The following is a 15,612-nucleotide window of genomic DNA, read 5'->3' as shown; positions in this document are numbered from 1 at the left end:
GGCGGCTCCTCCACCCCTCGACTGCACCTCCGGGAGGAGAGGCCGCCCCTCGCCCGGCCCGGTCCCGGCCCGCGGCCCAGCCTCACAACACCGGCGCGGAGCGGCCGGGCACGGTTTGTCCTGCGGCGACTCCCGTCCGCCGGCGACGTCAGGTGCGGCCGGAGCGGACACCTCAGCGACCGCTGCGCAGCCGCCCTTGAACGAGGGAGGAGAGCGGGCAGGCGGATGCTCCGTCTGATTGGCCAGCCGCGCCGTCTTTCCTGCTCTAGAAGGCGGGGCGGCGAGGGGGCGGCGGCGGATGATTGGACGGGGCGTCGGGCTGGGGGCGTGGCGGCGCGAGGCGGCTCGGGTCGGTTGCGCCGGGCAGTGGCGGGTGCGAGGGAGTGAGGGGGGAGGGGCGGCGGGGGGGTCCTGAGGCGCCGCTGTCACCGCCGCCTTCCCGCCCAGGCCCGCGCAGCCAGGCCAGGCCAGCCCGGCCCAGCCCCGTCCGCCCGCGGCGCGGCGCGGCAGGACCATGTCGGCCACGGACGAGCGGGCCAAGGAGATCCTGCGGGGCTTCAAGCTGTATCCTCCCGACGGGGGCCGTGAGGCGGGCGGGACCCGGCCGGGAAGGAAGTGGGCGGGGGGGGGGGGGGGGGGGGTACGGGGACCGTCGCCCCCCTGTGGTGAGGGCGCGCGCGCGGCCCTCGGGGCGGAAAGGGTGGTTGTCATGGAAACGCCTCCCCCAGCTGGGCTGTTCCCAGCGGCGCCCTCCCCCTCCGGTGGCGGGGGGGGAGGGGGGGTGTCCCTTCCCCTGGACGCGGCTGAACCCCCGCGGGTGGGACCGGCCCGGAGCCGGGGAAGGAGCCCCCGTAGCGCGGGGGGCTGCTCTCAGGTGCGGGGTGGGGCGGCGGCCCCGCCGTCTCCCAGCCCGCCGGAGCTGTCCTTCGAGCGGCCGCTGAGGGGAGGAGAGGGGCTGGGCGGGAAGGACGGCTTACGGGGGGCGGGTGAGGCAGCTCGGCACCCCCGGTCCCGGGAGGATCCGATCCCTTCCCCTCCGGCCTGCACTCAGGCTCCTCTGCTTGGGAAGGAAACACCTGGTCTGCGGGTCCAAAAGCCGCTCAGTGTCTTGTTCCTTTTCATACCGTGAGGTGCTGGCACACCTTGTGTTGGGCATGGTTGGTCGTACAATGTCTTTCATTGCTAACCGCTGATGTACTCTAGGTGTCAATGCCTTTCTGTGCTGCTCATTGTGAAGTTTTTCACGTTGTGGCTTTCAGAAAGCATTCTCATTTCGAGTTTGTGTTACCTGAATATGAATATAATGCTGATGAAATGAGATAGATCTGAGCTTGGAAGAGAAGTGAGATCCTGCGTGCACCCTTCCAACCCAGGATTTCAGTGGAGAAAGGCTCAACCTAAAGGCCCACGTGCAAACTAAGAGTGGGGGAAATAAGCCACATGTAAAATAAAGCTACTGTATTTTGCTACAGGAGGTTCTGCTAAGCTTGGAAAACAAATGCAGGCTTGCTAGCTTGACCTGTAGACACCAGGAAATTGTTGTGGGTTGGTTTGTTCTTTTTTACAATGAAAAGGACAAAAGTGAACAGAATACCCTCTTGGTCTAATACTGTTACTTCTAAAGGGTTTTTTTTTGTCCAGCAAGATGTTCATAATCCCTGTGCCAGCTGTAGCATGATCTAATTTTCTAGGTTGGATTTAGACAGATAGCTGCTACCAAACTGTAAGCAGATGCTTTTCTTAACTTTTGAATCATTGTCCCCGCCCCCAGCTCTGAGTACTGCATCTGCTTCCTTTGCTTCTGCGCTAGCACTATTGACAGTTCTTTTTGTTTATGAAGATGTAGTATTTTAGCTGTCAAAACATGATTTAAAAACCTTTTGTGCTGATAATTAGGAGAAGAATACACTTCTGACAAGACCAGACTAAGCTGTTGGTAGAAATGAGGAGTGCATGGAAAGTTAAGCCTAGGGAACAGGCTTTTAAGTGCTTTTTGCATGTGTTTGTATATAGTCTTTGCTGGGTAGCAGAATTTACATGAAGGCCTTTGTCCAATTTTGGATGAAATAATCCATTGTGTTGTTTGTTGGCTGAAGTAGAAAATGCTTTTTGCCCTTTGAGAGGCAGGGTATTAGACAAGCCTAAGGTAAACTTCTATTATCTCAAGCAACCATGACATGGAGCTTTAGTAGAAATACTCTGCAGTTCGGGTTGAAGTACCTCAAGTTTAGTCTTCCTTTGCTTGTCCTCGCAAAACACTGGTATCTATTTTACTTCTGACAAGACAGCTTTAGGAAAAAGCCTTGCTACGCTTCTCCAAAAAATAGGTTAGAGTACTTCAACAGCTCAGGTCACGATCTTCCATAGGAACCAGGCATAAAGTCTGAGAAACAGGAAGGTTTCCCCAAACAGTTCACAGTTGGGACTTTGGGCAAGTTAAAATAGCTGAAAAACACCTATGTATGCCTTTAGTAAACCAGAAGAGACATCCCTCATTTATGAGAGGAAGTCTTGAGCTACTGCACCATCCACACAGGCTGCCCACTCGTGGTCTCACAGGATCCACACTCATGCCCAGATGTGACTGTGCTCTCTGCAAGGCAGCCATCAGCTCAGACTGCCACTTCCTTTTCTGAGACCAAGCATGTATTCTAGAGAGCATTGCATTTTAGAGTGCTTTATCTTCTACCCTCTCTACTGCTGTGTGCGCAAATTTAATTTACAGAATAGAAAGGAAGAGAAACATGTTCTGAAAAGCTGTTAGGTTTATACTTTAAGTGCTTGAAAACTTTTTTCTCCGCTCCCACGAGGAAGGGAGTTCAACTCCACCAACTTAAGCACAACCTGCAGACTTGGCACTTCAAACTGAACTCAATTTTAGCCCAAGAAACTAGCACAATATTACACATAGGGTCTGTATGTATTAGATTCCTTGTGCAGCAAGATCAGTTGATAGGGTAGAAAGCATCATTGAGGAAGCAGGCTTCCAAAATACTTGCTTGCTTTAACACAAGAACAGGCACTGTAGCTGGAAATCCAGTTCAACTGAGTAATCAAAGTTTCCTCAAACAAATTCTGCTTACTTGTGGTTCCTGAGAAGAGGTTAATTACAAGCTTCCCAACTGATTGGGACATGCTGCTGTGGAAATTAAATTACAGCCCAAATCCACCGTCTAGCTTGAATGCAGAGATATGCTTTCCTTCCTCTGTGACACTAGTGCAGAAACATGTTGTGGCTAGTGTCCTGAAATTCAAGCCAGAAGCATTTACTCCCTCTTCTCATGGATTTTGCCATTTTAAAAAGATCAAAACCAAAGCAGAAATAGTTGATGCTTGCAGGCAAATGAGGATATTCGTTATACTTTAACACTTGTCCTAAGAATATTTATGGCACCAGATTAAATTGAACACCAACAGTCCAGTAAGTATGTTGCAGTAAATAATTAAAAGCAGCCAGTAAAAGCTTTTATAGTTCATCACTTCTTCAAAGACAATATTTGTTAACAGAGGTTGCAAGTATGTTCATCAGCTCCCTGTTTTGAAGGCACTCGGCTGAACAGCAGTTGTTACACCGAACAGTTTCTACAGGTGGTCTACTACTGAAAATGCAGACTGGTTGTTTGACTATAAGCAATATCAGTTCAGTTGGTAACTGAAAATTCATTCCTCTGGAATATTAGCCAAGCCTTACTTCTGCAAATATTTATGCACAGCTGGTCCTATTATCTCAAATGCATGAAATTTGATTATGCCTTTTTCCTCCAGAAGGTGGGATAGTTACTCTGTCAAGCTACAGAATAGCATTTTACTTGACCCTCACTTACCCTTTCAACACATTCTTCAGGTTTCATGCTGTTATTTTATCTTTAGAGCTAGCATGTATTGTTAAATGTATGTATTTAGCATCCTTTTTCATAAAAAAGGAACATCAATAGTCTCTTTCCCCAACAGTCAAAACTCTGAGGTTTTTTTTGATGGCTTCCCCCCACCAGCCCCCTTGATAAACAGGCAATCCACAAATTATCTTTTGTGATATGAACTAACACTTTTTTTATGTACTATGTTCACTAGAATGAGGACACAGTAGACAGTTATCCTATTTAATTTGGTTTGCCAGCATTTGGAAAGCTTATGTGCTTTGCTTTCTTACATAGGATCCATGCTGTAGATTAGAAATATCCAGTCATGGTTTGCAGCAACAGATTCACATCCAACTCTTGAGGGACCACAGTTCAGCTTCTTTGTGTACTTCTTCCTGTAATGTTTCAGCTAGAACAGCAAGGAAGAGAAAACCCAAACAAGTCAGTAGGGTCTCACAGCTTAGTTAAGGTGCTAAGTGTAGCCTCTCAAAGTATGAGTAAGCACATCCGTTTTCTATTTTAAATCTTAAAAGTCAAACAAGATATCACCTATTTTATTTGCTTCTGTACAGAGGAGTCTCATCAGAATTGGATCTCCACAGTGTTAATTGTCCTATAGATATTTGTCAGTTTAGGACAAGTTTCTCCATGAACTTCCATTTAAGGCTATACAGTATATCTTAGTGTACTTCAGAAGTCTCCTGAAAGAAATTAATATGGTGAACGTAAGCATGAAGAGACAATATTAACTGTAGGTCAGGATAATTGTGGAGTTATGAAACTAATATTTGTGGTCAATATAAACATATACCTGTAGCTCAGGCACTCCAACATTTGTAGGCATTAATTTATATGTTAAAAGCTGTCCTACTTGCTGGAATCCTCAAAGTTCCATGTGCAACATCCTCGTAACTCCCAGAGCTTCTGCCAGTCCTCCTCTGACCATTGTTTCTCTGTCTAGGAAATCATTTGAGCAGAACATTAATCTCTTAAAGACAGATAGAGGTGTAACGAAAACAGTTATACCAGAAACCATGAAGAGCTTCTATGAACTTTATATTACACTGCAGAGACATCTATTTACAACTAGTGCCTTGTTGCTGCTGTACGCATAGGAACTGTAGTCAATAACAATCTTGCCTATCAATTCCTAGAATAGTCACTGAAGTTTTGAACTAGTTTGGTGCAGCATTCAAAAGTTGAAGAATCCAAATGGAAGCTCCATCAAATTGAGTTTCCAATTTATTTGTTAGGCCAGTAGATCTTTAGCTGCTTATTCACTTAAAATGCTTATCTGTTGCAGTGTTTACAAAACTAACAAGGTATCAACTTTAATTGGCTTAAAAATTCCCCTTTCTTTTGAGGTTTCCTCTGTGTGCTTCCTCAGATCTCAGTTTGTTTAAGCTTCTTGCAATTGAATAAAGATGAATCGCCAAATTCATGGGTTGAGAGGAGACGCTGGCCAGCTGAAAGAGGGAACAGGGCTGCCCAGTGTACTCTGTAGAAAGCCAAAGCAGAGCTTGTAGGTAGCTTGCACCAATGCAATTTTGAAACTCTAGAAAACATGAGTTTTCACTCCTCCATCCATGTTTCTGGTTTCCAAGAACTGGAATGTTCTTCCATCTAATGTATATAGCTCATTATTATATCATACAAAAATTTGGTCTTTTGTTGTTCTTGAACTTTCATTACCACTTTCCTGTCTGCAACCCTTAGTACTTTACAAGCAAGTCATCCACATTCCCAGTTAGTCTGACTGCAGAACGAGTTGCCATCCTGACAGCATCAGGAGATCTTTGTTTCAAAGAGGCCAGATTTTCACACAGAAGCTTCAGCCAAGTTGTGCTTGGTAGTTAAGCAAGCATCACTGTGGTCAAGGTACCTTTACCATATCAGAATTGTTTCCAGCATTGACAGTTCTGCAATATGCAGTGATCTATAGTTCTGTCATGCTGCACACAGGCTCATGTTTCATATGCATGAGTCATGAGGCATACTTGCAAGTGAAGCAGGAGCAATTTTACCAGGTTTGGTTTTACCTGCCTGGTTCCTCAGTGAACACCAAAAACTGTGTGTCCTCCCCTTGTTAACATTCATTGAAAAAAGTGTAAATATTTAGTTACAAAGTTAATGCAAACCCCTGTTTAAGCATATCAGAATGAGCTAGTCAGTTTTCTGCATTTCAGACTTAATGCAATCCACTCATAGTGCTGGAAGTGTTGTTTTGTGCCCTTGACAGTGGACAGGGCATCGAAAGCTCCACCATAAGAAACAAATGGGTTGCCAGGTGCTGCATCTAACTAGCACTAACTGATAAGTTGACACTGAAGTGTGGGTTTTTCCTTTTAGTCAGCAATACTAGTTTAGCACCTTGTGGTTAGAATTTTATTTCTAAGATTTATCCTTTCATCTCTCCAAAGCTTACCCATCCAGCATTTCACTGGAATTACGGTTTCAGTATTTTTGATTGCTTGCTTAGTGCTGACCTAATAAGGTACCTAAAATAATGCAGTTGTCATTAGCAAAACTGTTTCTCCTTACTTCCTTTATTTCATATTAAGATAATACCAGTTACTCTTTGCATCCTTTGCAGGGATCAAAATGCTTAGAAGTCATTGGTGCCTTATGCTTCAGCCATTGTTAACGTATATCAGTTTCCACACAGCAGAAGACAGTCATTGAATCCATCAAGTGAAAACTGATAGAGCTTCTTTCCCTCCCATGCATCTTCACAGCCAACATGTAGGAAAAAAGCCAAGCTTACATAGATGTAAACAAGTAGGGAAAGCATCTAAAAATCCTCAAATTCAACAGATTCTGGATAGAGTAGGTGTGTTATTTTTTTTTTTTTTATATACAGACATCTGATGTGTCTCCAATAACAATTTTGTTAGCTAAAGCAGTCTTAGCATGGAAGCTGATTCAACATGCTCTTATACATGTTTACCTCTGAATTTGAGTTGATCTGGAAAGTATGTTGAGCAAAAATTTTACATGAAATTAGTAAGCTAGCAGGCCACTGTACTGTGACTTCTGCCTTTTGACTTCCACAATATAAGCCTCTTCTATTTCCCTGCCTCTAAGCTGGGAAATTAAGGCAACTTCAAATTTGAGCTCAGACTCTCCATTAAAGATAAGCCAATGCTTTGTTTACATCTAGATAGTCAAATCTGTATAGAAGTCTGAGGTATGCTAGGTTCCCAGATAACAGGTAACAAGCAGAAGACTTCCTGACCTATTAAGGTCCACCTGGCAATACTGATTTTTGTCTTCTGCATATTAGTATAGCAAAATTTATCAAAAGTTCATTCTGTAAGCACAGGAAAGGTGACTTCTGCACATCTGCTGCTCATGCACCTTAAGGAGCAGATCATGTATTTACACTTGAAGTGCAAGAAACTACAGTACTGAGCACTAAATACTAAAAACCATTCTCAGGGGCTGCCTTTTTATCCTGAGACTGCATCAGGAGCACCCACACAAAGGAGAGACTGGGCATCTGTGTAGCATCACTCCCAGAGCACTGTTAAGGAATAGATGGCAGGTTTTGAGGAAAGACCCCCACCTACAGACACCCAGTGTGCATTACTGTAAAGTTTCCAAAGCCATCTGACATCACATCCAAGTAGACATAGGACTGTTGGGGAGACTCTGTCCCTAAGACACCTGACAGTAACTGAGGTTCTCATGAATGACAGTAGGAATCACATCTCGGCTACATATTGCTAAATCCCAGTTGACAGCCAGGATTTTCAGTTATTGTGAACTTGAGACTCCATTGTCAGATTTCTCCTGAACCAAGTTCTCACTGTGACGCAAATGTTAGGTACAGGAGAGAGTGAATGGAAACAGTATCAGATTAATTCAGCCACGAGTGAACCTTTTAGTTGATTATGTTCATGACAGGAATATCAGGCTACATTATTCTGGAAGAATGGCAGGCTTAGGTAAAAAGCAAGAAAAATAATTTTTTATTTTCAGTCAGCCTTTGGGATAACAGTGCACAAAAGCATAATGGTATTAAATTCATCCACTCCTGTATTGAAAGGATTGCTTAACTACCTAGAAGCAATATCATCTTCCATTAGAGAGAATGGGAGTGCAGGACACTTTACTTCTTAGTAATTCTATAGATCAGTATTTATATGGGTCAGTCTGTATGTTATACTGTGTATATAAGCTTCTTCTGCTCTGTAGTGAGTCGGAAGCTCACTTGGTACTTGGGACAGCTAATTACAACCATCTCTTCCTATTTATTATATGAAGAAAATGGGGGGGGGGGATCTTACACTTCAGTCACCAGTGAATGTATACCTCACCTAAGCAGACTGCCAGCCTGCATGCCTCTTCCCTCCCTCACTTCAGGTGACTTGATTTAAGCCTTTCCAAAAGGAAGGTTACATTTGCTTGGAACCAAGAAATCCATATGATGTTTTGTTAGGAGTGTCAGAAACTTCTAATCAGGGACAGCCTGCTGGGCAAGGAGAGAGTTAACATCAAGGCACTTTGGTTTGGCAAAATCAGAGGAAATTCTATTTTACAAGACAGTGAAAAACCAGCTGTTTGCATTGCTTTAAATAAAAATTCTTTCTGTTTATGGGAAAATTATAGAGACCCTCACCAAGGAGGAACCCATTTTCTGTTCATCTGTTGACATGGATTGTTGCTAGCTCTGTGCTTAAAGGGAGTTCTGCAACATCCCTAACCCATCTTGAAGGAAGAGGTTTGCAGAGGTGGTAGGAGAACCCTTGACCCCATTAGTGTACCACCATGTGATGGAAGAGACCAACCCATCTGGAAACTGGACACCAAGAAATACCTGCTGACCTTTAATACAGGGGGATCTTCTGGAGATTTAGACATTTGACTTCCAGTTTAAGTCTGCTCTGAAGACTTCAGTGCATTAGAATGCTTGCCTGTCAGTCACAGTCCAACTTAAGACTTGATTGCTTCTCTAGTAAAGATACTTTCTTTCCCAGAAGCTGAGATGAGGAGGAAAAAGAGTCCTTCTGATTGTTTTTTCTCTTGAACCTAATTAGCCTTTAAGTAACATTTGAAAAAGCTCTGTCCAGGAAGTGGTATGGGTTTGTTGCTTCTAAGGAAAGAGGACATCTGAAAAATACCTGCCCTTACATTCTTCCTGATGTGTTCTTCTGTCACAGCAGCTGTGCAGAGCACAGATTACCATCCCCAGCTGCTTGTTACCTCATTTTCAGATTTACTAGCTGAGCTGCTCAGAGGAGCACTACAGCCTCCTGTTTCAGTCAGAATGAGGCATGGCAGCTTAAACAGCTTAAGCAGTAGGTTAAGGAGCAGAGACCTGTGCTGATGAAGTAGATCAGGTTAGCAGTTTTACAAACAGCTCAGCTGTTAGATTTGAGGGAGAAAGTAAGAAGCAGCTGGGGAAGGCTGTCAACAGCAGTCCTGCCTTCAACCACCGCTGCTGTCAGATGTCATGCCCACAGCCTCAGTCTTACATCAGACAAGCTTGTTCTCAGTGCAGCCTCATGCTGTCTTCTCCAGCAGTCAGCACCCACTTGCCTGAGATTTCACATCACCGTGCTTGGTTACGCTTGCAGCACCAATTCTAATGTCCTAGCTTAGCATTATTAGTTTAGTATTTTAACTTCACATTTTTCTTAAGAGAAACACATTTTACATTATATTGGTAAGGCAGTCATCTTCTCTTTCCCCTTGTTCCATGCAAGGGTTCTTTGGCATTAGTGTGCTCTGTGACAGCTTACTTCCCAGCAACCAGGCAAAGTCACAAACAGGGTCTGGCACCACATAGCAAGTGCCCTTGGAGGCTCAGTTCTCCTGCAGCTCTCGTGAGCCAGACATAGGAAATCATTGGCTGAAAATCACATCCAGCCTTAGAGAGCAAGTGCACATTCTTTTTAAAATACTCTTTCCAGAAAGATGGAGAGAAGCCAATAGGTTTCTCAATCCAGTTTGGGCTGTTCATTTATGACACCTTCATTAATCCATAAGGAATCATTACACTTACACTGTTGCCATAAAAATGCAGTATTTAAACAGCTCCAGGAAGGAATTGTTTTATGTGCTTCCCCCTGTAATTCCTTCAAAGGGCACTGCATTATGTTATTATAACGCTGACCTTAATCTCAGCTTCTACAGAAAAACATTTAGCTTCTTAGAAAGACAAAATGGTTCCCTAGTCCTATTGGCATCTTCCATTCTGCTATTAGAATAAGTTCCTTAGCACTTTAAACAAACAAAAAAGTTATAAACGTATTTTAAGGTAGCCTGAACTGAAGTACAGGTTGCAAAATAAAAACAAATATTTACCAAGGAAAGTTGTAGACTTACTTCTTCAAAGCTCTGGTCTGTTCCTTACAGAAGATCAAAGCTCCCTTCTCACCACTGGCAGCCCCACCATGACCTCCTTCTCCCTGTCCATACCAAGTAGAGGTGAGGTATTAACCAGGCAGCTGTAGAACAAGCCCCTGCTCCCAAAAGACCTCTAGCCATACAGTTCCCATCAAGGCCCGCTTTCTCATTTAAATGCAGCCCTGCTAGAGGCCAGGTGAAAGTGTTTCACGGTTCATGACAGTCTCCTGCATTTATTTCATTGATAAAACAGTAGTTCCTTATTTTCCTGCTTAATAACATTATTTGTATAAGTACAGTTTTGCCAGTTCTGAAATAGTAAACGCAGTGAATTAGGCAGAGGCATGTTTGAAAAGGTGCAAATTCAAGTAAATAAAGACTATAGTTTAATGTAGGCACACCTGTAAAGGGTCCAGAGAATGCTAATTATGGAATTTCTTGAGCTTTGTGTCTATAACTTCACAGCATTGACATTGACCTTAAAAAATTATTTAACAAATAGCTACAAGCTTATTAAAATAATAAAATTAAAATCTTAGTATAGATGTAACTATAGATTTTATTGACAATGAAAACTATAGGAGCTGCTTGGAAGTAACAGGGGTCATCACTTTTTTGTCATTTCAGTGGAGATTTCATTACTGTATCCTCGAGTAATGTTTTTTGTCTGAATTCCCGTGCATGTTAAAGTAGAGGGATGGTGGTCTGGACACAGACCCTCCATCTTTGAGAGATCCCTAGTGACATAATGAGGGTTCACATCATTATAGTTCACATTACTATATCCGTAGAGGCTAATGAAAGTACAACATTCAGAACCAAATATTAGTATTTTACCTATTCTAAACTAATTTGGAATTGAATTTTTTGCTTGCAATTTTAGTGTGTTGCTGTAGTGCTTTTCCAAACAACTTACTCGCTTTTCAGACAGCCATACTGTCTAACACTGTGTAAAATGTTGGGATGATTAAATTGTCGAATCACTAATCCGCACTGCAAATTTAAGCACTTCTCATATTCTAGGAGATTCCTAAAAAAGCACAGCAATTCTGATATGGAGTCCTTGTTTTTTGAGAGTTCTGCTTCAATCTGCGTAAATCCCCCTTTATTCTTGCTCTCTGCCTCTGCTTTCAGCAGCCTCTGGTCCATTTACAAGATTAGTTTCCTCATGCAACTGCCAATCATTCCCTCCTGACTGTGTTTTCAATTTTATTTTGATTCTCCACTTGGTCTGTATGCTCTAAGTTTTCCTCCCTTCCTCAAAAGAGACAAGATAATGAAGTTGTTTTCCTTGAATAATCTTAGTCTTGTCAGTTTTAAGTGGAAAACCAAAAATTGTTTTATCTATATTGCAGCATGGGGTCCTGCCATTAAGTTAATTTACTGCTTTCACTTTGTTAAATAACTTACTCACGTCCCATGTAGCAGCTATTGATTTTTATATCCAATGTTTTTAATACCACGTATCCTAAAATGAGTTGTCAACTTCTTGTTTGTATAGCAGCCTCCTATCATGTCAGCGGAAATTGTTCATGGCTCTGAAAAATAGCAGTGCCATGTCAGCAGGGGAAGGTCAGCTTTTTAAAAGAGACTGTAAAATGGTTCTTTCAATGACTCGTGTAGTGCTCCGGAGATGTAACTAGTGGCTCAGATCCGTGACCTATTTTTCTCTTGTCCCTTGGAGAACTGCATCTGATTCTCACTGTGGTCTTGTCCTGTGAGTTTAGAGGGCCAGTCACATTCATCTAATCACATCCTTACTTACTCCCTTGGCTAGCTGTTGAGAGTGTTCGAAATCATTTTTTGCCAGTTCATCCCTGGAAAAACAGGGTAGCTGGCAGTGAAGATGCTCTTCGTGTTTAGTTGTGGAGGCCCTGGCTGTAAGGGTTGTACTGTTTGTCAGGCTAAAGTATGCCCATTTCTCATGCGTGTACAGCCCGACTTAAAAAAAAAAAAACCACGCCAAAACCCGACATATTTGTAGCTCCAGTGAAATTCAGGCCAGTACTGTCCACATGGATTGTGTATCCAAGGAGCCATTTAAGCTAATGCCAGGAAAAGGGTGTCTTGTTCCCCTGCTGTGCCACATCAGGAAATAGGACATTGGCATTTGTCATTGTGGACTTTATGAAAGTGCTTGTCATAGCTGTTTCTCTGACTGATTTGAATTTTTATTTTGTTTATTAGGTGAAGAGTGTTAGTGCCAGGGCTAAATACTGTTTTACTATGAAATCTCATTAAGATTACATCCTCTTGTGATTCTCTAATTACATTTCAAGGATACTGAGTTGCTTTCCCGGAGAACCTGTGGTGGTCCCTAGATGCATCCCTGGTTACAGAACAACACTGGATTGAAACAGTGAGGGATATGCTGTGTATGAGATATTTTGGGGCAGCTTTAAAGGTGCAGAGGTTCAAAAAAGCCTGAAGTCCTTTGAGCAAACCGTCTTTAGTAGAACGGAATGACGTCTGCCCTACCAACATTCAGGCTAGTGCAGATATGCTGAGTATTGCTATGAGATTGAACACAACAGTACAACTGTGTTCATCTGGTATTACTTCTGCTGCGATAGTTTTCACTCATGTCATAAACACAAATCCTTATAGACTAATTAGCAGATGTACTGCAGCAGCAGCACTTGTTTCACCTTTTCCCTGAAGGCTGCAATTGGTATGTGCTTTGAAAGCTATGTAAAGCCTATCTTTTCAGGATTTCATTCATTTTTGTAATTTTGTAGCATTACATGTGAGAGAGGACATATGAGCACACCTGGATAAGGAAGTTGAATTGTCTAGCCTGTTTCCCTGAATAGCATACAGAGCTGTAATCCCACCCTGAGGGAATACACACCATCTTTATGCCAACTGGCTTGGGCAATATGGAGCTTGTCGGTGCCAGGAGTTTTTGAACGGATGTAGCTACACTATGTAAATGCACTGCACTGAGATAAAGCAGTATCTGTACTTTTCCTCCCCAGTGTCAAAGAACAGGTGGCTATGCTGTTGCAAAAAGCTCTGATCTAGATAAAACCATAGGGTTTATATGCTTAAAATTTACTCCAGCTTAACTATTTCTGCTTGATTTCCCCACTGTGCATACCTTTATCCCAGGATGAGCATGTCCAGTTCCAAATCACAGAAGTCACTTCAAAGCCTTGGAATTGGAGTCTCTTGATGCAGAATAAAAACACCCAGGCAAGGGTTAAATAAGGGATAGTTAGCTCAACTCTAAATTCACTCTATGCCTTAATCTGGATTGGCTCCTATGCACTGCCAAACTCCTAATTAATTCAATTGCTGGTGAAAGGTTACTGCTTGAAAAATCACATTGTGTTGATAAAGTGTTGAGGAACAAATTCTCTTTTGGTAGAGCAAGGGGGTTTTAGGCAGAAGCAGTGTGTGAATGCAAGAGAAATTCAGTGCTTGACCTTTTATTCGTACCTTCTCTGAGACTGCCAACAAGAATCTCTAAGTGCTCCCGTTACCGTTGATTTTAGCAGTGTGAACACCTGCCTATTAACAATTAGAATAAAACTCACAAGCTCATTTCCTGGAAGATATGAGCTATCAGACATAATGACTGCAGGCTTTATTGATCTGATGGGGATTTGGAGTGCTAACAGACAATCTAAAGTTTCCATGGCCAGATAAAAATCTCCGAGTCCCTGAAGTCCTTTGCACAAATGAATTCTTTCTCTTCTATAGACCTCTCTGAAATCAAGATGTGTCTCTGTGAAGACTGAACTACAGATTTTCCCTAAAAGTTTTTACAAACAGTCTTTTCAATAGTGATTTTTTTGCTTTGTTCTTTATAGGTGGATACCTCACTTGACAGTAACTCTGAAATCTCCCCTGGCCTAGTTTCTGTTCTCAACAGCACAAGTTAAAGTATGCTCTAGAAGACAGTTTTAGTTCTGCTCTTTCCTGATTCCCTGGAAGAGAAGAAGCTAAGCAACATCAACTTTATCAGAAGTATAGAAAGTCAAGGGCAACACTTTCTCTCTAGGGACAACTATCTGTCCCTCATACGAAAGAGGTGGGTGAACAGCTCTTGATATGAAAGATGCCTACTTTCATGTACCAGACATTCTCGAATTATGTAAGATTGCTGGAGAAAAACAAACTACCAGCTGAGAGTTCTTTAAATTTATGGCTTTTGAAGACTTTTGTGGCAGCTGCTGTTGCTTGGATATCCAGAGTTAAGGATATCTGCTCTCCTGCGCGTGGAGGAGTGTTTTATGGGCCAGCTCAGAACAGGATCTCTCCCCAGTCATAATGCAGCATGCTTGTAGCTTCTTCCAGTCTTTGGGCAGTTAACCAGAAGTAAGAAATCTTTCAAATGTACAAAATCTGTACTCCTAGGCTCTGCCGTGGCCAATCTTTCTGCTGTTGAAGATTTAAAAAATTTACAGTCCCTCCCAGTTGCTAGATGTGATGTTCAAGGACCTGTGTCACAGTCCTTGCTAATATGGCTCTACATGCTGACTTGTCATGTCATATACACAAATTCTACTTTGCTCTTTTTTTCTCCTAACAGCTTATTGTCCACCGATAGCACCGTTTTGGTGTGGGGTTCTCCTTGGGTGTTTTGAAGTATCTAGGAGACCAAGCCCAGGGAGCCTGAGTCTTTTGGAAGTCGGAGCAAAGTTGTGGAGCTTTTGTTCTCTTCAGGAAGTACCCACAGACTGCACCTTTCCCACACGCTGTGTAGAGGAGAGAGGGATATGTTTCAAGAAGACAAAACTGTATGTGTACCACATTCATTAATGGATCCATCTAGTACCCTCTTAAAGAGGTGGAGGCAAACCTGCTTATCAGAGGTCTTAGGATATACAGAAGCAGTTCTTCAGGCTAACATCATCACTGCCATCTTTTATAGATAAGCCATCAAGTTAACAGACCTTGTTGTGTCCAAACAAAATCACAGGTGTTGAGTGAATTACTGTACAGAAGCAGGTGGATATCACTTTGTCATCTCTTTCTATTGACATCTAATCAGTGTCTGAACCATAAGGAAGATTGGCTCGGCAGAATAAATGTTCTTGTAAGTCCCAGGGAGGCCTTAACAGACCTGATCCCATATAGCTGATCTCTGAGCCTCTGTATTCACTGCTGTGGGTTCAGATTTCTTCATGCTGCTTGCTACTGAGAGAAAAAATTAGTATTCAGCAACATTGGTTAGGAATGCTTTGCTAATAAGTTAAATTATTTATTTTGTGTAGTTTTTATCAGCTACACAAATGTTTGTGGACATAGTGCTGAACTTCAGAAGAAAAAGTATCCCAATAGTCTTTGCAGATATGCATATGTGATCTAGTTTTTCTTGCAGATCTGAAGAAGTGCTTTAATTTTAGTCCAAAGAGGATGACTGAAGAAAGCTTTATTTAAAACAGGTGATACA

The 15,612-nt window shown here is 42.7% G+C and overlaps 1 protein-coding gene across 2 annotated transcripts in view; it reads left to right on the top strand.

Moving 5' to 3' along the window:
• Positions 1–400: 400 nt before the first annotated feature.
• Positions 401–15,612, top strand: part of PDE6D (phosphodiesterase 6D) — a 39,066-nt gene continuing 23,854 nt past the window's right edge. The window contains exon 1 of one of the 2 annotated variants that reach the window (XM_075418163.1): positions 401–564. In XM_075418163.1, coding sequence (XP_075274278.1) covers positions 515–564 — 50 coding nt within the window. In that variant the 5' untranslated portion in view covers positions 401–514. The remainder of the gene's footprint in view (positions 565–15,612) is intronic. The other variant, XM_075418162.1, reaches the window with a different exon arrangement.

This window comes from Opisthocomus hoazin, chromosome 4 (genome assembly GCF_030867145.1).
Source record: "Opisthocomus hoazin isolate bOpiHoa1 chromosome 4, bOpiHoa1.hap1, whole genome shotgun sequence".
NCBI lineage: Eukaryota > Metazoa > Chordata > Aves > Opisthocomiformes > Opisthocomidae > Opisthocomus > Opisthocomus hoazin.
This window is presented reverse-complemented; position numbering and strand designations above follow the sequence as displayed.